Source organism: Pseudonaja textilis, chromosome 5 (genome assembly GCF_049901715.1).
Source record: "Pseudonaja textilis isolate UNSWEBS1 chromosome 5, rPseTex1.2, whole genome shotgun sequence".
Taxonomy (NCBI): domain Eukaryota; kingdom Metazoa; phylum Chordata; class Lepidosauria; order Squamata; family Elapidae; genus Pseudonaja; species Pseudonaja textilis.
This window is the reverse complement of record NC_141994.1, coordinates 46,805,652-46,830,178: the sequence shown is the minus strand read 5'-3', so window position 1 is coordinate 46,830,178 and position 24,527 is coordinate 46,805,652. Positions and strand designations below refer to the sequence as shown.

General features: G+C 36.4%; 1 protein-coding gene across 4 annotated transcripts in view; it reads left to right on the top strand.

Annotated features, from left to right (window-relative positions):
• GRAP2 (GRB2 related adaptor protein 2) overlaps positions 1–20,527 on the top strand; it is a 67,363-nt gene extending 46,836 nt beyond the window's left edge. For all 4 annotated transcript variants that reach the window (XM_026696651.2, XM_087934778.1, XM_026696624.2 and 1 more), the window contains exons 4-8: positions 120–239; positions 3,186–3,372; positions 14,104–14,226; positions 17,490–17,606; positions 19,531–20,527. In XM_026696651.2, coding sequence (XP_026552436.1) covers positions 120–239; positions 3,186–3,372; positions 14,104–14,226; positions 17,490–17,606; positions 19,531–19,707 — 724 coding nt within the window. In that variant the 3' untranslated portion in view covers positions 19,708–20,527. The remainder of the gene's footprint in view (positions 1–119; positions 240–3,185; positions 3,373–14,103; positions 14,227–17,489; positions 17,607–19,530) is intronic.
• Positions 20,528–24,527: the final 4,000 nt, after the last annotated feature.

The following is a 24,527-nucleotide window of genomic DNA, read 5'->3' as shown; positions in this document are numbered from 1 at the left end:
TGATGATGATGATCAGGGATGATGGAGATGATGCTGCTGCTGATGTTTCAGAATGAAACATGGCTAACTCTCAAATTGATTTTCTATTATAGTTACTTATGATGTGTTGCTTTTGACAGCTGGTTCCAAGAGAGAGTGTCCCGCCACACAGCTGAGACGATGCTGAGGGATAAAGGATTTGGTGCTTTCATAGTCCGAGCTAGTCAGAATTCTCCAGGAGATTTCTCTATCTCTGTCAAGTAAGTTTCCTCCTCTCTTTCCTCCATATGGGAAAGATGGACAGTGGGAAGCAGACGGCTTTATTTGATAGATATCTTAAAACAAGTTTGTTTTCCATGTGTGCAACAGCCATTTGTTAATGTCAAGGTGTGCTCAGTATCAACATGATAGCCTCTGGATGACCTACAACAGTTGTTTTTTTCAATCTATCTTTTAAAATATATTAATATTCCAATTTGGAAAAGGCTGTTTCCAAAACCTAGTAATAAAATCCAATATTTTTTAATTGAGAAGTAACTATTTAGAATTATGCATTACTTATTGACTGAATTATGATTATGGATGGTTAGAAGCTGTGCAATTTTATTTATTTATTTAGTTATTATTTATATCCCACCTTTATTATTTTTACAAATATCTCAAGGTGGGAAACATATTCAACATATCTACCTCCTATTTTCTCCACAACATGAGTTGGGCTGAGAGAGAGTGTGACAGGCTCAAAGTCACCCAGCTGGCTTTCATGGCTGAGGCAGGTCTTAAACTCACTGTCTCCCACTTTCTGGCCTGGTGCCTTAACCACTAGACCGGCTGGCGCTCTGCTATGTTATGCATGTGTCAATCAAAAAAATGCATACAGAAACAACAAAAAGGAAGAAACTATCATCATGGGTTCATAAACATATGAGATGGAATTTCCTGGATTTCAGGAATAACATTTTTTAATGAACTAAGTTTTAAAGTCTTTCAAATGTTCCCAAACATGATCAATAATACTATGAAGCAATTCTTTTTCCTTTCATAAAGGGCTTTTCTTGTATAAAGATAAAATACACAGAAACAAGGGCATGCTTCCAAGTGTAAAAAGATAATGTGCATTCTACAATGTAATTTATTTCTACTTAATATGATGTTTGAACCTACCCATTCAACCTTAGACCTGTATGAAGCTCAAGCTACTATAACTTTTTAAAATCATAGTTAAAAAAACAAAAGCCTCTTAGCATTATTACAAAGTCAAATAATGTAATTAAATACTTATGTGGAAGCAGAGGGTTACTGTAACCCAGCTGCAAAAAGTCAAGTTTACCACAAAATGGCAACAGAGAAATTATCATTTTTTTTCATACTCTAATTCTTTTCTGCCATCTAGTGGACATCTAGATTTCTGTTGTTCAAATCTTACCCAAATAATTTGCTAAAGATTTGTACAAGATTTAATTAAGAAAATGGAATGAATGATCAAATTATATATTCACTGCAGTTATTTTAGGCATCATTTTTGGAAGTGATTTATCATGGCTGCTTCCTAGGGCTGAGAGTGTAACCTGAGGCCACTCAGCTGCCTTTGTACCTAAGGCACAGTCAAATTCAGATCGCCCCAGTCCTAGTGCAGACTCTTACTACAGCAAAATAAGGAATGATGATGGAAGGGACCTGGAAGATGGGAATCTGATTTGATCAGATGGAACAGATGAATATGGGAAGATGTAGTGCAACAGATAACAGTCCACAGCCATTTAGAGACGTAAAGATGATAACTGATGAATCATGCTTAGAAGCCAACCAGCAACCAGTGCAGCTCTTAAAATACTGGGATTACCCAACTACTTTGGGATATACCCATTACTGCCAAGACAGCTACATTTTGTACTAACTGTAGCTTATGAAGGCTTTTCAGAGGCAGCCCTATGTAAAGATCATTACAGTATCAGAAGTGGGAAGGTACTAAGGCATGAGTAAGAACCTAAATACTGGCCACAATTAAAATAGCTGTTCAAAAGTTATGTTAGCCACAACTGCTACCTGCTCATCAAACAGGACCTATAAATCCAGGAGAACATCTGAACTGTCAGTCTGAGGGAGGTGGGTGATTAAGAAGTGTGAAATACAAATAAATAAATAAAAATCACCTGAGTGGGGAACACAACTTCATTCAAAGTCAAAAAATAGTATTTCCTTGGAATTGTTAGGTCTATAAATCCAAAGTTACTCCTTCTTGGAAAGATTCAGTCAAAATCTGTTCCACTCTATCCCAACCGTGAGAGCAATTCAATGCACCTTGCATGTAGGCAAGATGTATAGCTGGGTATCGTCACTCTGATATCAGACCTCATGCTAATAGCAATAGCACTTAGACTTACATACCGCTTCACAGTGCTTTACAGCACTCTCTAGGTGGCTTAATCTGGCTCCTCATTTTGCCCATCTCGGAAGAATGGAAGACTGAGTCAACCATGACCTGGTGAGATTCGAACTGCCAAACTGCTGGTAGCTGGCAAACAGGAGAAGTAGCCTGCAGTACTGCATTCTGACCACTGCGTCACCATGGCTCTAATGGATGATTTCTCCAAGTGGTTTCATATAGATGGTAAAGAAGAATGGAGAGAGGCATGAGGTGCTGAACAAAATAGAGCCTTCTGAGCAGATCTTTCCTCCCTACTCCACACCAACCAAGAGGCTGACTACCCTCCTTAAGATCCCAAAGAGCTTAGGCCTCAGTTATGTCTTTTTCTGTAAATATTCTCATCGTACATTAATCCATCTCCAGGATCAGAACCGCCAGCTTCTCTAGTGACTTGAGATTGGATCTCCCAGTCATCATCCTTAAATTGTGGAAATTTCTGTGTGTAGATATCAGGCATCTGCAGACCTTTCCTTTCCACTAGACTTTCAATAATTTAATCATCTAAAATGTAAACTATTTAATATGTTTTAATGTGAATGGCATTTTTTAATATGTTTAGTGCATTTAAAACTTTAAAACATAAACCACCTGGAACCATTTATGAAGAATGATATAGAATAATAATTATAGGTATTATTATTTTCACAAATAATTCAAATAATGTTTTTCAGCTAAAGCATGCCAGTTTGTAAACGTTAATACAGAGTACAAATAGAATAATGCAACTTTAAAATTAGATTGGATTGCCAAATGTTTTGTATTCTCCCTTGGTATCCAGGCATGAAGAGGATGTCCAGCATTTTAAAGTGATGAAGGACACAAACAGCAATTATTTTCTATGGAGTGAAAAGTTTCAGTCACTAAACAAACTTGTGGAGTATTACAAGAATGTTTCCATCTCCAAAAACAAACAGATTTTTCTGAGAGAAGAAAACAAGAAAGGATCACAAGTAAACCTTAGAGAGGTCAGTTTTTATGATAGAGTAGAAGAAAAAAATGTAATCCAGTAAGGTTTGTAAAACTTGTAAGCCAATAAAGTGACTTTTGCCATGAAATTAGCCACCCCATCAACTTTTTCCTTAGTTGTTTCTAGTTGGCTCTTCCTCCTTTCATCAGTTTTTTTTATAGAAGCCTTAACACAGGGCTCCCCAGCAGCATTAAATTAAATGACACTTGGACTATGGCATTCAGTTTTGGACACAAAAAATATGTTGAGACTCTAGAACAGTGGTTCCCAACCTTTTTTTCGCCCCGCACCCCTAAAGAAATTTCACTCGAACCTCGCACCCCCTGAAATTTAGACTTTAGGAAACTACTGAACGCGTTAAATATATGTTAGGATTGAATCTTTTCAGCTATGTATGTGATGGCCACTAAATAACGATACTTAACTCTAAAATGAAAACAAAGTTAATCCATTGCATAATAAATAAACATAAAAATAAATAAAAATTACCTGGACTTTTCTCACACCCCCTGGAATATCATCTCGCACCCCCAGGGGTTGGGAACCCCTGATCTAGAAAGAATTCAGAGAAGAGCAACAAAGATGTTTACTGGAGTGAACTGGAGGCCAAAACATATATATATATAATGAGCAGTTCTGTCTACTCTAACAAAGAGAAAAATTAGGCCAGATATGATAGCAGTCTTCCAGTACTTGTGGAACTGTCACAGAGAACAGGGGATCAACCTATTCTCCAAAGCACCTTTGGGTAGGACAAGAAATAACAAATGGAAGCTTAAAAAGAGAAATCCAATCTAGAACTAAGGAGAAATTCAATTATTCAGTGGAACAGCTTGCTTCCAGAAGTTGTGGGTGTCCATCATTGGAGGTTTTTCAGAAGAGATTGCACAGTTATTTGTCCAGAACAGTATATATGGTCTCCTATTCAAGCAGGAGATTGGACTAGAAGATCTCCAAGATCCCTTCCAACTTCCCTTTCCTCCTTCTATATTCATATGTTATGGCTCGGAGGTTTGAACCTGCTTTGTCAGAGGTCAAGGACTTGGTAAATGAGGAAGGGGAGGATTTGGCTCTGAGGTTTGAGCCTCCTTTGTTAGAGGATTTGGAATTGCCTTCCTCCCCAGGACTTTCCTCCTCGGCAGGATCTTCCCCCCGATTGTGCCTCAGGTGTCGGCAGATAATCAGGAGAACGTATCAAAGCCTCTGACTGAGGATCAAGCCGAGGAATGCTGGCTTGATGCGGGGCAACGGCGCAGGCAAAGGTGTAAGTTGCAATGTAAAAGGAAAGGACGAATTAGAGACTGAGATGAGGGACTGACATGCCCCACAGAGAATAAAAGTGGGTGTGTTAGCTCTGGATTCTTGTTCGGGACAATGTGTTAATTTGTGAGAGCAGCTCTGACGGATTCTGTGTGTGTGGCGATAGCCGTGATTTATGTTCTTGCTTTATTATCAGACTTGGCAGACAACTTGCGTGAGACTGCCAAGGACTTGCCTGGCCAAAGGAATTTAACCCTGTCATTACTGGTCTTGTCTGCTTGTGTATATTCCTTTGGAAACTTGGACTTCTCACTTTGTTGGCACAGGTGAGACATAACATTCATAAGTGAAGCGATATGTTGTAGGAAGTTCTAAAAATGATGTATAGTAAAGTGAGAAATTGATACCAATTACAGGAACCATGTGGTTACAGCTATTTCAAAAAAAAAAAAAAGGCAAATGATACATCAGATTATTTTGTTAATCATATGAGTGAAACAAAGACAAAATCAGACTCCCTTTAGCAGTAGAATCCAGAAACATTCAGTGGCAATTAATATGCAAAAAAAAAAATCACAAAATCCAAAAGGGAAAATGCTGTTTCATAGACCTATGGGTTGTTATGACCTTTTTGGTCATCCAACATTGATTGGGACTTGTGATAAGCTAGAAAGAGAGATCTAAAGAAAACCCACACAGAGAGACCAATACCTGCTATGACTCCCACCAACCATATCAGGACACTACCTCACAGGGAAGAAAACATCCCCACTCCATAGAGGCCCAAAAGAAGGAAAACAGGCACCTAAAGACAGCTCTTAAGTCCTGTAGGTATCCAAATTGGCTCTTTATTAAATCAGTGTCTGGATTCAACATAAAGTGGCAGACAGAGCTGGTATTCAGAGTCAAAAGAATAACCTGGTCATTCTTTACAAAGCTGGTATATCAGCGATGCTAAAACAGATATTTGGAAAATATCACATACCTGTGTTTTTCAAGCCCACCAACACATTGAGACAGAGGCTTATCCACCTTAAAGAGTGGACACCAAAACATGATAGAATAGAATAGAATAGAATTCTCTATTGGCCGAGTGTGATTGGACACACAAGGAATTTGTCTTGGTGCAAAAGCTTTCAGTCTACATAAAAGAAAAGATACATTCGTCAAGAGCCAAGAATCATAAGGTACAACACTTAATGATAGTCAGGGTACAATAAGCAATCAAATCATACTAGGAAACAGTCAATATAAATCATAAGGATACAAGCGACATAGTTAGTCATATAGTCACAAGTGGGAGGAGATGGGTGATAAGGAGTGATGAAAAGATTAACAGTAATAGTAGTGCAGACTTTGTAAATAGTTGAACAGTGCTGAGGGAATTATTTGTTTAGCAGAGTGGTGGCTTTTGGGAAAAAACTGTTCTTGTATCTAGTTGTTCCGGTGTACAGTGCTCTATAGCATCATTTTGAGGGAAGGAGTTGAAACAGTTTATGTCCAGGATGTGAGGGGTCTGTAAATATTTTCACAGCCCCCTTTTTGACTCATGAAGTATACAGGTCCTCAATTGAAGGCAGGTGGGTAGTAATTGTTTTTTCTGCAGTCCTAATTATCCTATGAAGTCTGTGTCTGTCCTGTTGGGTTGCAGAACCAAACCAGACAGTTATAGAGGTGCAGGTGATAGACTCAATAATTCCTCTGTAGAACTGTATCAGCAGCTCCTTGGGAAGTTTGAGCTTTCTGAGTTGGCGCAGAAAGAACATTCTTTGTTGTGCTTTTTTGATGACGTTTTTGATGTTAGGTGTCCATTTTAGGTCATGTGATATAATAAGAAGAGTAATGATGTGTATGCAGTCCAGTGCAGCAAAGAATGTTCAGAGCTCTACACTGGAGAAACCAAGCAGCCTTTACACAAGAGGATAGCCCAGAACAGGAGAAGCAACATCACAGGATCACAGAACACCTTCATTTAGAAGAAAAAGGACACTCTTTTGAGGACAATAATGTTCACATTTTGGAGAGGGAAGATAGGTTTTTTGAGAGGACTAGAGAAATCTACTTATGCCAAAATGGAAAATCTTTCCCTCAACAGAGGTGGAAGCCTCAGACACAACTTGTCCCCCATTTTTTATGCTAATCTTTCATCAGTTCCAGGAAGATTAACACATCTTCATAGGCTCACTAGGTTTGCCACATTTAATGACCCACCTAGGGTAAAGGACTTAGGAATTGGAACATTTACATCCCAATGACTCTTTGCCTATTCACCTAATGAGCCTATCCATATTAGATGAAAAAAAAAATCTCCCTGGAGGACATATATAGGTCCCCCCAACCAACTTGCTCAGGCTGAAGAAGCTATAAATTGTTTTGAACCAATAAGAAAAAAAGTCCAGTTTTTATGACTCAACTTCCAGATTCTCTACCCGCTATTCTTTCTCTGTAAGAAAAGGGCCTTGACCATCCAAATTGCATTGCTGGCAATAAAGGAGAAAAATGAAACAATCCTGTAATGCAAACTCCTTGTCTTGTAGTGTAAAGGCATGTGCCTAGAGGTTTTAAGCCTTCCTTTCCCATTTTGGGAGACAGATCACTTGATAAGAGATTAACTAAACCCAAACTGCATTATTTATAAACAATAAGGATCCTTTTTAATTTTAAAAATAAAAAATGCAAACTTTCATTGTTTAACAAGTTGGATGAAGTTAGTGAAATCAACTGTCAGTGTAATGTGCAATGATGATCACAAGATATCATTCTTCTGCTTTTTTTTCTTTTTTAATGATGATGATTAATCTCAGAGTCAGACAGATGTTTGATTGGATTTGGCATTTTTTGTAGGACCTGGGTTAGGCATTTGATTGTGTTAAAGCTATTGTCACAAGATATACGCTGTTCCAAATAAGGCTGCCTTTTGCAATTGATTGATGATGATTTTGTCAATGCCAACAGTGTTCAAGTGATGTCTAGATGTTTTGGGATTTTACTATTGACATTAACTTTGCTTTATTTTGCCACAGTTGTTTTAAATCCATTTGCAAGTCTTTATATTTTGTGATTTTCTCCAGTTCTTTGTCTTCTATTCTGCTGTCTCCAAGTATTGCCATGTCCACTATGTAGACTTTTTGTCTTTCTTATCAACAATTGTTAAAACTGTGGTGTTATTGTCTGTTCAAAGTCTAAAGTCCCAGACCTCTTAGCTTCTTCATTTTATATTACTTTGTCTATTTTGTAGTCCCATTAGTTCTTGCTTTCAAGCAAATGTTATTTGACACAAGTTGGGAGGCAAATAAATTTAATAATAGCACTTAACACTAGCAATAGCACTTAGACTTACATATCAGCAGTGCTTTAAAGTCCTCTCTAAGTAACTTACAGAGTCAACATATTGCCCCCAACAATGTGGGTTCACATTTTACTGACCTCAGAAGGATGGAAGGCTCAGTCAACCTTGAGCCAGTGAGAACTGAATTGTCCAACTGCTGGCATCTGGCAGTCAGTAGAAGTATCCTGCAGTAATGTATTCTAACCACTGCACCACCATGACTCTATAATTAATAAATCATAAACAAATATTTCTTGAAAATATTCCAATACACAATTGTTGTTATTTCGTTATGCCATTGTTTGTAGTCACTCTGTGTGATCTTGCAGCAGTGGACTAGGCTTCTTCAGCTTCTTTGAAGATGCGGTATTTGCTGTCTTTTGCTATCTACTCAATTCTGGCTTTGTATGCATTTGGTCTTGTGCAGCCAAAATTAGCCCCACCCCTGGCTTTTCTTCAACTTTCCTGCTCTTAGCCATTGCCAGGACTTGTTGCTATCTGCTTTGCATGTGAGTTTGACTTGTGTATTCCCCCTGTAATATTTTGCCTTTATTATTTGTTCACAACAATGTGAAGTCACAGCTGCCAATTCTTTAGCTGGTTTTGGCCCTCCTCTGCATTGAGTCTTTTCCAAGAACTTAGAATGTCATAATAATGTATCACTGTTGTATATGTGCAGATCCAAGCAGTGTAACCTTCTGCAACTGACAGATGAAAATTTTGAAAATGCAGAGATATTATAAGTGTCACCCAAGATTTTTTGGTGTGCAAGTATGTCAGTAACTGCTAGAATTGTCACACCTAGTTTATACCATAATACTTCAGCTTCATTTTTCAGATCTTGAAAATATATTTTGTAATCTTCTCCAATTATTTATTTTCCATTCTACTGTCTCATGGAATTGCTACATCAATTATCCATATTTTCATCTTTCCACCAGTTAACTCCAGTGTTAAAGACATCCCAATATTTTAATCTACTCAATGTGAATTGCTTTTTCCACTCTGTGTTCCCATCAACAATTCATTACTGGGGCACATGATAATTTTTACAGATATTCCAGTGAAACATTCTGTCAACTGTGTTATGTAGCTGTTTATTATTGTACACAAGCTGAGTTTATGATCTGTTTCTTCTGCTTCTTTGCACACTCTGCACACTCTACACGTTGAATAATTTTCCATTCTGACCTTGTTTGCATTGGTACAATGAGCAGCCAAAATCAAGATTTCAAGTTCAGACCATCCATATAAAAGAAAAGTGAGATTTTATTGGCATTTTTTGGTAGCCAAGGTTTGTTTGTTTTTTTTCAAAATCAATATAAATGGGATCTTACCAATGACAAAAAAGGGTAATAATGAATCATACTGGAAGATGCCTCTCCTAGTGTTGATAACTCTAATTCTGTCTTCCGCTGCTTCATTATTTTTCCATAAACATTCTAATGTTTGTACAGATGCCAGTTTCCAAACATTTGATGATCCAACTGATGAATCAAATGTCAATTTATAGTCAATACAGAGCAAAAGCTAGTTAAAGAGGGGGGATGTGCCTTTTATAATAGTCCAATATCATTTTATTAATCAGAAGTTGATCATTTGTACCTCTGCTTTTTCTTTTATTCTTTTTATGTTCTGCCTGAAGTATATTATTTGTCCTAAATAATATTGGATGTTCTCTCTTATTATCCCTATGAGTAATTTAAACACTGTAGGCAAGCATGTTATTGACCTATCATCTCCTGTTATGTCCCTTTTGCTGGGTCTTTTTGAATCAGATAAATTTTGCCAGATTAGTTATGAACTACTTTTTCAGTGCCGTTGTAACCAGGGGTGGGATTCTATCAGTTCAAACCAGTTCAAGGGAACCAGCAGTTCTGGCGATCATTTGGCCCCACCCACCCATCCCTGCCCTAGTCTGTCTTTTATCTCTGTGTTTTGCAGCTCAGCTGATTCGTGCGGCACAGCGGATTGCCGCGCCTCAGCTGTTTTACTCACTGGGGCTGCAGTAGAAGGTAAGTATTAGAGCTGGAAATGGGCAGTTTTTAAACACTGCATGTGCATGCAAAGTGCACATTTGGCATGTGCTCAAAGCAAGCATGCGCAGACAAAGTGCACATTCACCAAAGTGGTTGTTACACTGGTTGAATCCCACCACTGGTTGTAACTTTGAATGGTCACTAAACAAACTGTTGTAAGTTAAGGACTACTTGTAAATGGAAAGTCTCAGGATGCATATTTATTCAGACTTAGATAATCTCTTGCATTTAGACTGGCAGGGCGGCTGCAATATTATAATGCAGGCTGGCTATTTAGGCCATGATTGGGGCAGAAAAAGTATGTTATCAGAGCTTGTAATCAAATAGCATCAAATTCAAGTCCATGAAATATTCTTTGAATTTATGTTCAACTACTGTTAGAAATGTTTGTCAGAAATATAAACCAACTACTTGTCAACAATTTGAAAGAGAGCCTGGGGCTGGTTGTAGGACAGATGCAGGGGTATAATGTAAGCTTTCAAGATTATTGGTATGTATTCTTTCCAGACAACAGAATGTCTTAAAATAGCTACAGAACTAAGATGTAAGATGCAAATTAACTGCTCTAGCAGGCCTGTCAAACTGACAGCCCATGGGCCATATATATCACGTGCAGACCACACCCACCCCAGCTCTGCAAAGGCAAAAAAATGTCATGATACATCACAATACATCACGATCTGGCCCATGACATGCTGATAATTACTGGTCCAATCCTTGGCACCTCTAGTTTAAAAAAACTCAAGTAGTTGATGATGGGAAACATGTATGTCTGAGTACTGGAAAACCATTGTCACAGTAAACAATAATAGGCAGATATACAGCTTGACTACGTATTAGAGAAGGCACCTTTCTCTGTTCCTGGGCAGTTGCTTTGGCACTCCATTCCACTAGTAAGTAGTTGAAGATCTCAAGTCATCCTCAAGAAAAAGTTTCAGGGACTATACAGAATGACAACACACAACTCTGGGTGGAACAAAACTGGATGTTTTTTTTTAAAAATCTAAGTTAGTGTTAGTTCCTTTAATTAGCCTGCTTCAAAGGAAAGGTGGGATAGAAATCAGATAAAATGAATAAATTTGCAATTATTTATTTGTGTTGAATATGAAAGACTAAAAAAAGATAAGTAAACCAACGTGATGTAGCAGGATTACACAACATGGGAACTTTCAGCAAAATAAAAGGGAAGGAAGTCACATATACTATATGACAGAAGAGAATAGAGGAACACAGTGATTCATAAATTAAAAGAATAGTGGAATGCTGCAATTGACCTCTAGAAAAAAGGGTTTCTGCTCTTTAACTTAACATACAAACTGTTTATTTTGGAGAGATTCCAGACTATTACTTCAGCTCATGCTAGAAAAACTGGTTCCAGTCATTCAATGAAGCAAATAGGTTTACCCAGGACAAAGCTGTATTTAAAAAAAAAATTCCTAGGAGAGAATTCAGTTTAATTAGAATGCATAATCTGAATTCTGCTTTAATGTTTTGTTGTCTTTCTTAGTACTTTTTATTACAAAGAAAATAAATTTTCAGAGTTTTAGACATAAAATCTCTGCGGTTTTGAATTATTTACCAGCATTATAAAAATCCCTTTTTTACTAATTAGCAATGAACTTATGTTTGTATAAATGGGTGCCAACAGGTTTAAGCACCAAAGTGAAATCATGCATAAAACATGACTGAAAGACTTATAAAACTGAATAAATCCAAATCAAAAGAAGTTGGGATCTTCAATTCCATTATTTGCAGAATGGCATAAAATGTAGGAATTTGTAGAGCCACTCTCTCAAAAAGTTCACTTTGTAAGATTGATAGAGATGTTTAAACATAAAGTGCATGAGTTTAGAAAAAAAAAACAGCTTATGGGATTTTGCTGGAAAAAGCATGATCTAAAACAAAATAATACAACCATTACTCAGTATGTTTTGAGACATGTTTCCCTTTCATATGGACATTGCAGCAAGTTGCTACATGAAATAATAAGTAGTTCCTTTTTAATTGAAAAAGCAGTTCATAAATATATGTGCTGTGAATACACTAAAAACAAATATTTGATTTTAAAGATAAAATAGTTATGCTAGTCTGTAAGGAGGTACTTTTTTGTAATATATGCAGTTCAGCTGGAACTGAAGATTTTTACTGCTACTTTGGTAAACCTCACTGCTTGCAGTCAATTTCAGTTGATAGTAATGTAGGGTTGCCATATTTGAGTAGCAAAACTCCAGATGCCCTCCAGATGCCCTCCAGATGGAAACAAAGATAAACCACCTTTCTGTTGCCAAAACTAATGGTCATTTCAATTCTCACAACCCCGATAAGGAAGTTTTAACAAATGGATTCACAGGATTTCACAATACAGCTGTCAAGCATGGGAAATCAGGAGTCCAGGCAGTTCAAATACATTTATTGCAAGCTTAACCTCTCTACAAGAATCTACTAACAGTCAAAGCAAATTGGGGGTAGATAAGAGTCAACAGAATTTAAGGTGGGCTGCACTTAGATCTCTTGTGGGCACGAAGGGATTCAAGACTGATGACACATTTGACCCCTCCTTCTTCCATGGGTTCAGCCTGGTCATTTCCTAAAACAGCTTTCCAAATTATTTGTATGGCAGGTTTCAAATGATTTGCGTATATTCTGTGATTGTTATATGTAGTGTGAATAACGATTCTAGCCAATTAATATTTAAGTAACTTTTCATCCTTATGTAAAGCAGGGGTTTAAAAAATGATTCATGTGTGCTTCTGTGCTCCATGCAAATGAAAATATTATATATAAATATTATATAAATATGTTTACTATGTTTATTAAAAAGGGCACAAGCTGATAATTTGAGCACAAAGAAGAATCCAGGAAGGTTTTGGTTTTTTAGCAAAGTATAAACAACAGTGTTCTTAAATGAAACAAGAAAGCTACCAATAGTTAAAGAACAACTCATCAAATAATAATGTAGGACAGGGAAATGGGATAGAATAATAACGTAAAGAAAGGAGGGGGAAAGATCAGCTGGTAAAGTAGTAGAAGGGATATTCTATGATTTGTCAAATGCTATCCTCCAAGACAGGGATAAATTCAATTGCAAGTACTGCCATCCAATATTTGCTATAAATATTGAATTTTCTTCAGAGAATCTTATTCATCTTCATCTTTCCTTCATACTCTGAAGCCAAATTTTCCCATGATTTCCAGATGCTATTTTATTTCCAGCCTTAGCATTCTATAGTTGCCAGGAATTAGTGTGATTATTTAAGTGCTTGTGGACAAGGTTCACATAACATCACAGAATTAATTTCTATTCCCTTAGCATGTGGAACACTGTTTATTCTGATTTTTTTGCCTTTGACTCAGACTGAGATCTTGCTATCATTTTTTTAATAACCTAAACAAATATCAATAATAATGACAGCTACTCCAGTCCCACTCTCATTTTTCTTCTTTGCAGTGGATATATTGTTCTTCTGATGAGAAGTGACCCATTCTAGTCCATTTCAATTGACTGATTCCCAGAAACTCAATGTTCAATCTTGACATTTTTACTTGGACATCATCACGTTGCCTTGATTCAGGGTTCTGACATTCCATATAAAAAATATGTAAGGGTGTATGTATTTTGGCAGCCCTGAATTTTTCCTTTGGGAAAGTAACATGCTGCAAAGGAGAATTCCGCTCTCAAATATAATCTTTTATTTCCAAGAATGTTTCTGGACCACAAAGTCCCATAGATGTCTTAGAAAATAAAAAGTATTGAAGAATGGAATCTCAGATTTTTTTTGGGAAGGGGAAACACAGAAAATCTCTTGAAATGCTAGAAATAGCGTGGCTGTCTCAATGGTTTGCTTACTGATAAATGGGACTAGTCACATTAATACAGCTTTCTTAAAAGTTTTTCTAGTCCACAAAAATTTACACTGTAGTAAACCAGTTTCTAAACATGACCTTACTCTTTGTTGCTTTTTGTGGAATCCTAGATTCATGTGTTAGTGACTCTGAGAAAACATACAAAAAATCTAATTTGAAAAACAAGGGACATAATTTATGGGAAGGACAACCTATGAATAAGTATGCAGTGTAACAGGGAAAACTTGTTTCTTTCCAGGAAGCATGTGATAAGAGCCAATATAAAAAGGAACAGGAAGCACTCCGTCCTTCAATAAAAGATGTAAGACCATCAGAGCACAATAAATATGAGGATCCTTTTGCATCTTGGCATCATAAGCAGGTAATACAATTATTAATGGTAGACAGAAAACAGATCAAGATCAATGTGATATATCAAGGATTTGTTCCTCAGAATTTTTAATGATGACAGTAAAAAATGATTACCTATCACGAACTTATCTAGATATGTTTCAGTTGGGATTCAGCACCGAGATAGCCTTGGTTACCTTTACTGATGACCTGTTGCAGAGCCAGGATAGAGGAGATACATCCATCCTGGTGTTCCTTGATCTCTCAGCAGTTTTTGACCCCTCTGACCACAGCATCCTTGTGAACCATCTGCAGGGACACCATTTTATGGTTATTTTCATCCTTCTTTCATGGTTAGCTCCAGTAGGTGTTATCAAGAAAAGGTTGTCTCCTAGACCCTATGATATGGGGTGATCTTAATATTGTCCCTTCTTGTTTAATGTCTGCATGAAGCCATTAGAAGAGGGGTCTGATGTTCAGTATCATCATCAGTATGTTGATGATATCCAGTTATATCTTTTGACTTTAGACTGACCAAATGAGGCTCTTGGGAACTATAAAGGCCTAGTTGGGGAAAACCTGAATTTGATTCAGTCCTACAAAGTCTGAGTAGCTGTGGATATTCGAGACTTCTGCATCCAAGACTTTCCATTCATACTCTTGGATGGAAAAGCACTTCCTTGCTCAAGAATGATGCACAATCTGAGGGTCTTTTTGGAATTACAGCTCAAAAAGAAGTGGCAACTATGGCCAAGAGAGACTTCCCTCACCTTTATCTTCTGGATCAGGAGGTCCTTCAGACAGTCAATCATGCCGTAGTCATCTGAAGGCTCAATTACTGCAAAGTATTTTCCATGAAAACCATTCAGAAGCTTCAAATGATCCAGAATATAAACATTTGAGTGGTGATAGGCATGCCTCAATATGACTATATGACACCTCTGTTCTACAAACTGTGCTCGTGGCTGGACTGTTTGGCTCTCAATTTGTTGCTGTCCCATAAAAGCCTTACAGATCTTTGTAGAGATTCTGTCATCCAGGTCATGGTTGTCCCAAAAGTGCTTTTTCAGGAGGCAACTGGACATTCTTGGGTTTTTTAAAAGACATTTTGCTTCTCACCCAAGAAGATTCTTCAGCTCTGAAGGATAGTCAGAGGATTCCATTCCCCATATCCTGCCAGAGTTGAGGAAGTTCCTTGGATGTGAAGCAAAACATCTTTAAAAACAAACAAACAAGAAAATCCAGTTGCCTTCTGAAAAAGTACCATTAGGACCTTGCAGATCTTGTTATTCTCCCAGGTCTTGCTGTGAAATAAATGAGGCTGCTTGGTGTGTTTGCTATTTTTGTTTTGTTTAAATTCTACCCAAATATTCTCTGGGATTTGTTACTGTTTGTAAACCACCCAGAGTTGACAGTGTCCAATTTGATTTAAAATTAAGTTTAATTAAGAAAGTTTATGATAGAAATTGATTTCGTTGTTTATAAACTATGAGCTCCATTCAACTCAGCTAGTTCCTTAGTTCAGAATTATTCTACATGTATTTCTTTGACATTTGGCTCCTGTTTTTAAGATTTTTAGTAGATGCCTACTGATCTGTGTTCCATAGGAGGATAGTGATGGTGATAATGAAGATTTGCATGACTTCACGATTATGGCTAGACATGATGAACAATGGCCCAAACTGATATATAAACACAATCAGGTTCTCAATCTTTAGGTATTTTATCATTTTTAGGCATAACATTGCCAACACAAAGCTTTGTTCAAAAATAAAACAAAGCATTTCCTTTCTGAATTTTTTTTCCAGCTTATTTTTGTGATGTGTATAGTAATGATGCATATAAATAAAATTCTGAGTGTCCTAGCTTGTTCTCCTGCTGCCATGCTCCTCCTCCGACTTCTGGATTTTCATTGAGGCATTTTCTTCCTTGCTGAAGCATAGAGAACTTTTGGTTTCATTTCCTTCATTTGCCATGGTCTTGAGTTTGGTGGTAGCTTCTCCTCTCTTAGGTGGAACATGCTTAGTCATGGCCTTGACTGAAGTACGATTAGTTAGCTGCTCAGTGACCCTTCTACCACAAACATCCCCCTGGGTGTTCTTTGAAGCTGAACTCTTCCTTGCTCACTTTCAGGAGTTCCTTCTTTTTCGGTGTTCCACCTGTTCACAGGCCTAAATTCTGGCTTTTCATTACTGCATTACATTTGACTTCTAATAAAACTATACTTTTTTCAACAAATGGAGCAAAGGATTGTTTCTGTTTAGGAATTTCAACTGTGGCAGGTCTGACATTAAGCCAGAACTGAGGATCATGTGTCAAAATTCCTAAGTTCAACTTTTCCCTTCTTTGACCACCTTCCATTATCCACCCCATGCAATCAATCAGGTTCCAGCAGGGTGTTTTCATAACAGACAGTCCAAGCACAAGTTGGTATACAGCTAATACAGTGGAATCTCTGGTCACAACTGTAATCTGTTCCAGGACTTCAGTTGCAACCCGATTTGGTCATGACGGGAAGCAAGACTGACCGAGCATGCACATAAAAAAATAGCATGGAAGGGAATTTGCCGCAGCAGTGAAAATCACGGCTGTTTGATCGCCACCTGAGGATGTGTTCACAACCAGAGTGAAACATTTAGCTGATTTTTTGGTCGGCACCCAATTTGGTCGTGGTCAGAAGTGTTTGTGACCCAAAGTTCTATTATATGCCGGGTGACCTTGAAGCAGCTTCTTGAAGAGATACAGCACTTACTTTCATTTTCCCCCTTGTCATCCTCCCTCCCCACAGTTCATGGCATTAACTGTAAGAGAAGATTTGCAGAGCCAGGGGAAGGAATCAAGAAAGAAATCAATTAAGGTCTCTATGTAGTTACAAGAGAACAAAGTCCAATCTCCTTTGAATGCTGTTGAACTTACCTAGTTTAACCCAGGTGCAAATGTTAGTTTGAGAAAAGTCATGTGCATATGCTTGAGCAATAATAAATCAGTAATTTTGAATTCTTTGCATGTGGACTAGGTTCTTTGAATCTGATATTAACCCATATGTCATTTTAAACAATTTGGTTTAAAAAAATAAAGTTGGCATAATTGAGGTTACGCTGTTCTCCTATCCTTCAAATACCTGTCACTCTATATTGTTATTAATAATTATAGAATAGAATGTAACTAACCCTGTCACTACAATATATAAAAACCACTATATGTTTACTGCAATAGCTATTAATAGGTGCCCATGAAAATTTGAATTCCATGTTGGATTATATTCGTAGTTGTTATATTTTTTTTACTTCATAGAATAGACATGGCAGAAGCTTAGATATTCAAGATCGGCCTAAGGGCCCAAAGGATTGTAGAGAACCAGGTGCATCATCTATGTTCCGGAGACACACTGATCCAGCGCAACAAGTACAGGTACTGTACACTCATCTTTTAGCTTGATCGGTAATACAGCTCAACCTTGATTTTTTTAAAAAAATAAATCAATTTAATTTTTCTATGTATGTCGCTCGAAGAGAAAAAAAATGACATTAAGCAAAATGGAAAACTTAGGGGAAGCTCTCAGGAACTTCCAAAATGACTAAGAAACAGCAATACTTAATGTGATGGGAGCTATTTAATAATTTCAGTATTGAAGTAATTTAAATAATTGATGGGTATGCATTTTAATTATATTATTTTAATTCATTTTAAATGTAAATATCAATCTTAGTTATTTTCTTGAACCCACACACTATCTTTTGGTGCAACCCAACACAGCTCTTAAATATCAATCATAGCTTTCAATCCAGAAATAGCTGGGCATGTGTATCATTGGGTTTATAACGTATTAATGGTACCTAGGAAAACCAGTAAGCCAAGAGACAACACTGTGGTTTCTGTCAATTAACTTTATTAATTAGAACAAGTTGCTCACATAGAGGTAGCCCTTGACTTACAACAGTTCATTTAGTGACCATTTGTAGTTACAACAGCGCTGAAAAAAGTGAGTGACCCTTTTTCACACTTATGGCTGGTCATTGGATCAAAATTTGGATGCTTGGCAACTGGTTCATATTTATGATGGTTGCAGTGATCATCTTTTGTGATCCTTTGTCAAGCAAAGCTAAAGGAGAAGCAAGATTCACTTAAAAACCATGTTACTAACTTAACTGTGGCAAGAAAGGTAGTAAAATGGGGCAAAACTCACTTAGCAAACATTTCACTTAGCAACAGAAATTTTGTGCTCGATTGTAGTCATATGTGGAGGACTACCGATTGTCGTAAGCAGCCTGATAACAAATCTATCAGTTACTCTCCTTCCCCGTCCAAAAATGATGGAAAACATCATTCTGGCAGCCATGACAGTGTGATTGAAGCTGTTTTTCATGTGTGCTGTGATTTCTTTTAACCACAATCTGTGGATCCCTCTGCTGGAATTCTTTTGTAAAATCTTCTTAGTTTTTATTTTTACAACAAATCTACATATCAGTAGACTTTGTATCCTTAAATGCCAATCCACCTTGCTGGGAGAAGCCTTCCAACTGACATACTATAAAGCAAAGTGCCAATGTGTTATAATTTTTTTAAGTATCAGAATGTGAGTATGGATAGGTATAAAGACAGACACATACAAAGCTAGGACATGAAATACAGTACTGTTCATTATTGTGACAGCCTAGTGTAAAATGTAATTACAATTATTGTAGTGACTAAATGTTTACGTTCATAGCATCTATACTTCTATTAAAGCTATACTAATAGATTTAAATTATTGAAACCTCTGCTCTTATATTGTCTTTTCTATTTTTTCTTTCTCTCCATACTTGTTTAACTACAGCATGGGCCCAAGAATTTTTTTCTTACCTAGCTTGACTGTTGCTATACCATAATCTATTTTTTCTCCTTAACCCACTCATTCCCAGTGTCAGAACTATTATACTGTTTCAATCCACCTCAATTTATCTGCTCTGGATTTTACTATACTCTTTCTTTCAAAATCTACATGCTAGTTTACAGGTAATTCTAAAGCATTTAGAAGACATTTTTCTTTTTCTGTAACTGCCTGTGTTCTCAAAATTACAAGGGCATCCTGGCATGGTCATCAGAAATTAGAGAAATTATAAATATGGAACATGAAATAGGCAGTTGGGTATGAACATAATCTGAGGTCCACTGTTTTTTTTTAAGGGAAAACATTGAGGGGATGGAGGAATGAACAATTTATGAGGTGGATTAAGGTACAACTTCTCTATATTACAAGAAAAGTTAGGTTTTTTTTATTTGGTGATGGCAAATTTCATTATAATCTTTAAGATTTGTATTTGTGGCTGATGCATTTCTTTCTCTTTATTGCTAGAGGTCAAAATGGGTCCGGGCCTTGTATGATTTTGAGGCGGCAGAGAGTGATGAGCTAGGATTCTGCAGTGGAGATGTCATAGAAGTCCTCGACAACTCTGATGAACATTGGTGGAAAGGCTGTTTACATGGAACACTTGGTCTCTTTCCTGCCAACTATGTGCAATCAATTAACTAGTAAATTGTCATTGTTTCTGATAGGGGTTTAATAAGAATGTCCTATCATATAAATAGAAGATACTCTTTAAATGACTGGTTAATGTTCGTAGCTCCACAATCTTAACTACTGTTCAAACACACCACCTCCTTTTCAGCTCACATGTTCAGGAAGCACTCAGCTATGGACAGCTTTGATTTGTTTGAAACATTATAGCAGAAAAGTTATTTTTGGAACACTGTTAAAACTCTTAAATTCATTCGGTACTTTTAAAATTTTTGGGAAGTAGGTTAAAATATGCAAGTAGTCCTCAACGTACAACCACAACTAAGCCCAAAATTTGTATTGCTAAGCAAGCCAGTTGTTAAGTGAGTTTTGCCCCATTTTATGACCTTTCTTGCCATAGTCATTAAATGAATCACTGCAGTTGTTAAGCTAGTAACATGGTTGTTAAGTGAGTCTGGTATCTCCATTAACTTTGCTTGCCAGAAACCACAAAAGGTGATCACATAACCCTGGCAATCATAAATATGAACCAGTTGCCACACACCTGAATTTTGATCACGTGACTTGAGGACTCTGCAACAGTCGTAAATGTGAAAAACAATCATAAGTCACTTTTTTTCAGTGCCATTGTAACTTCAAACAATCACTAAATGAACTGTTCTAAGTCAAGAATTACAAATGTACATGCAGAACTTTATTTTTTTTTAAGGCAAACAAAAAAAAAATCCAAGAAAATTATTCAGTTTGTTGATCTGTACACCTATTATTTGCTTTCAGTTTTCTGGAGAAATTTGATTCAGTCCACTTGAGAAAAATAAAGTGTAAGTGTACTTTCTATCTTGGATTGAGTTGTATTTCCGTACTCTGATTCCCTACTTTTTGTAAGATTATAAATTTCTAGTAAGAAAGCTTGCAAATTTGCTCTGATCATTCTTCCAAATATTGTAAAGTATACATGCTTATTTCACTGAACAAATGCCTAAGAATATTAACATTTTGTTCTGGAACTAGAGCAAATGTTTCATTTTAGAGTAACTTTCTACATCCTAATACATTGAAAGAACAAGCAACCAGTTGAAGATTTTGAATTGTGGCCACTATGTTAACAATGCCTCTCATTTGCCATCACATAGCACCATATGATTCACAGGGCAAATCCTCAAAGTAAACATGTCTCAACTTTATACCTGATAGTAATAACTTTCTTCAAAGAATATTGGAAATTCAATTATGATAAATATGCTATTGGTCATAAACTATTAATCCAAGGTTCGTCCTGTCTCCTCCCAAGTGAAATCAAGCACATATGACAAGAAAAATATTTATCAGTAATTATAGTTACATAAACTGTTCGTGTCATTTTTTTTACCATTGTACATTTATTAAATTGTTGTAGTACCTGAACAAGTTCTCCTAGGCTGCTAAGAGATGCTCCAGTGGAAGGTTATAAAGAACGGAGCATGTCAGGGCTACATATTCTAATTGTATCACCTATGTTTTCTTGGCCTACTTAGATTGAATAGGCTATAACCCATCCTACTTCCTGTCCTCCTCTCCTCATGTACGCACAAACATCATTTGAGTAGACCCTGGATTCTGTACTTCTAGTACAAATACCAATATGTTGTTGTTTTTTAAAAAACTTTGCATGCAAGGATATATTTACCACTGCTATAGCAAAGTCTGGGTAGAACATTTTCTAGTATTTATTTTATTTATTTATTTTATTTATTTGTCAATTGTTTACGAGATAAGTAAAAGTGTATACATAATTATGAATACATGAAATGAGTACATATAAGAAAAATAAAAGAAAAATAAAAGAAACAATAGGACAGGGACGGTAGGCACGTTGGTGCGCTTATGCATGCCCCCTACAGACCTCTTAGGAAAGGGGTGAGGTCAATAGTAGACAGTCTAAGGTTAAAGTTTTTGGGGTATTGTTGAACCCTTCCACTTCCCCCCCAAAACTTGGAGTAAACCTTGTAACTCATCTTTACAAAACCGTATACAAAAGCATATACAAAATATATGCTTATTTTACTGTAATTCTGATGACTGTTTTAACTGACTTTAAAAATAATTCTGTAGAAATAGATAACTAGTCATCTCTTGTGAATGATAACTGAACTTTCTGAATGACTTATGTCTGCCAAGTCGTCCTGATTACAAAAAAAATCATTTTAAAAAATACAAGTACAATATCATCATGGTAAACAATATTTATCAATGCTGACAAACCACTGCTTATTCGTTTCACTGCCAGAAGAGTCTTTAATGTAAGTAAAAGCTTTTTGAAGTGGCCTCATTTGCATGAAACATAAAATATTCCATTTATGTTAATAGAAGCAGTAACTGGAAAGAACTGTAAATGTAGATATCAGCTACAATAGGAAGCAGACAAATAAAGGACTCACAATGAATTTAAATGCAAAATATACAGTCAAAATATTGCATGCATTAAGAAGAAATAATGCCCCAAAATGTTACAACGGATAATGTATAAGTAACTGCAAAAGACAAAAGATAACTTTTCAGTCATTAAAATTTCATAAGTAGCCAATTAAAGAAATGTGGAATACCTTGCCTAAATATTACACTATATATTAAGGAACACTAGCGTTCAGCTTCCTTATTGTTTTTTTGACTGAACAAATATTTCTAATGCATTCTACCTATGGTATGTCCCGTCTTCCCCAAACTATTACTGAATATCAATAGTCTGTTCTGCAAGTGAATGGAAATCCTCATACAAAGATATAATATATCCTATTGCAGTTTACAAATACCTGTTATGTTAAGACTAAGACTTCAAGAATTCCCACCTAAAAAAGCTTTCTGTAACATTGCTTAGGAATTCTGTGACCTGTGTAAACCCAACATACCTGGTTAACAGTGTTTTATGGCTTTGTTAGCGAGGAAGGCAGGCACTGTCTCAGAAACTTGTCCTTCCCTACCCTTTTATAGAACTTCAGCCCCTAACACAATGTAAATCCTACATACAGTGCTTCTGAAGGAGGTGCTGCCTTCCAATTTAAGGATCATTTAGCACTAGACACCTACCATTATACACAAATCAAATTCATTCATTATGTTAACCCATAATTTGTTTAACCATGGCTTACTGAGTAAGCCACAAATTATCATCATGTTATCCAATTTGGAAATGAAATAACTGCAAGAAAACAATCAAGTTCAGAGAACACCAAGGACCCCACAGTTCAATCCCAAGCTACAGATATTCTCTTCTCTCAGTTTACAAACTGTAATGGCTAAATTAATAGATTGCACAAACTAAAATCAAACAAACCACATTATTGTTAAAAGTAATACATAGTTCAAGTTTTACTGTGCACATGAAGTAATCAGGATAAGTAAAAGTAGAATAAACTCCATTAGTCCTCTTTGCTACCATCTCACAAACTGCAGATTGGTGTTATCCCCAATGGAGGACTTCTTTCTTGATTTTGGTTCCAGACTATGAACGCATATGCAGCATTTGGTCATTTTTTGATAGGTCTTCTCTCCTTATACAGTATACATTAGACCACTAGCACACTGGCTGTAGAATTGTGGAACTTAACAGGATCAACTGGAGTTTTGCAGCCTAGTATGGTAGCCCTACCACCACAGTCCCCTCTCCAATAGCATAGCATCCCCATAGAATTATAATCCTATTTAAAACATAAAATCAAATCAGTAGAATTTCAAATGTATTTCTACAAATGTGTACTCCAAATTCCATATACCCAAAGTATTATAATTCTGATTCTTCTTTTGACATGCTAAACCAGTATTTCTGGTTGACAATACTGTTCTGGGTTGGGTGCATCTATTTCTCCAGATCAGTTTGTAAAATTCTTCCAGTGATTTTCACAAAGCATGAGCAAGATTATACCTAGAGATTATCATCTGAGATTTGAAATAGTTTCATCTTTCCAAAAACATTGCTACAGCCCTAATATTTTATTGTAACTTCTGATGTAGAACCACAAATCAAGGTAAAGTATCAGCTACAATTGCTACCTGTGTTTGGGTAAGCCACTTAATTAACTTGTTATGAGTTTTCAGTTGCAATAATAAACACAATTTACTTTAGATTAGGTCCTGCTGAACATATTCTGCCTTACTCTGAATAAACACAAATTGTAGAGCTGAGCATGTTTTGAAAATGATTAAAAGTTCTTTGGACTTCAGAAGGATGGCTCTTCACTATTCATTAAAGAAGCCGAACTTGCTTAGGTGTTTGTTTGAACCTGAAAAAAAATGCTGCCTTTCAAACACATTAACTTTGAGAAGATTCTTTAAAGCAACAGATTTGAAGGGTGTGCACACTTATGCCACCACAAATTTGTAAGTTTTTTTTATTCCCCCCCACCAAAAGGTTTGTTTTTCAATTTAATTGCACAGCTTATATGTTATAATAAAGGTGAAAAAATTCTGAAGTAGTTTATCTTGGTCTGGGGTTTTTTTTACATCTTTTTACAACTGGTATTTTAACAAGCGTGTATAAACCTTTTATATCCACTGTATTTAAATTCATTCTACTGGTCCTGTATCAAGCAGGTTCATGATTTCAAAGAAATTCCCAATGTTGTCCTTCTAAATGAGTTCTAAAGACTTTAATGTAGTCATGTCATGTATAACCTGAAAGATGCTCAGCCTCTTCTCAGTAGTACATTGAATGCCATCAGGCCTGAGGGACTCGTAATCTAGTACTATAGCAATTGTCAATTGTCAATTGCTTCATCTCACCGTTTTTCAAACTTGGCTTCCAACAACTGGGGAATTCTGGAACTTGAAATCCACGTGTTAAACTTACCAGATTTTAAAGA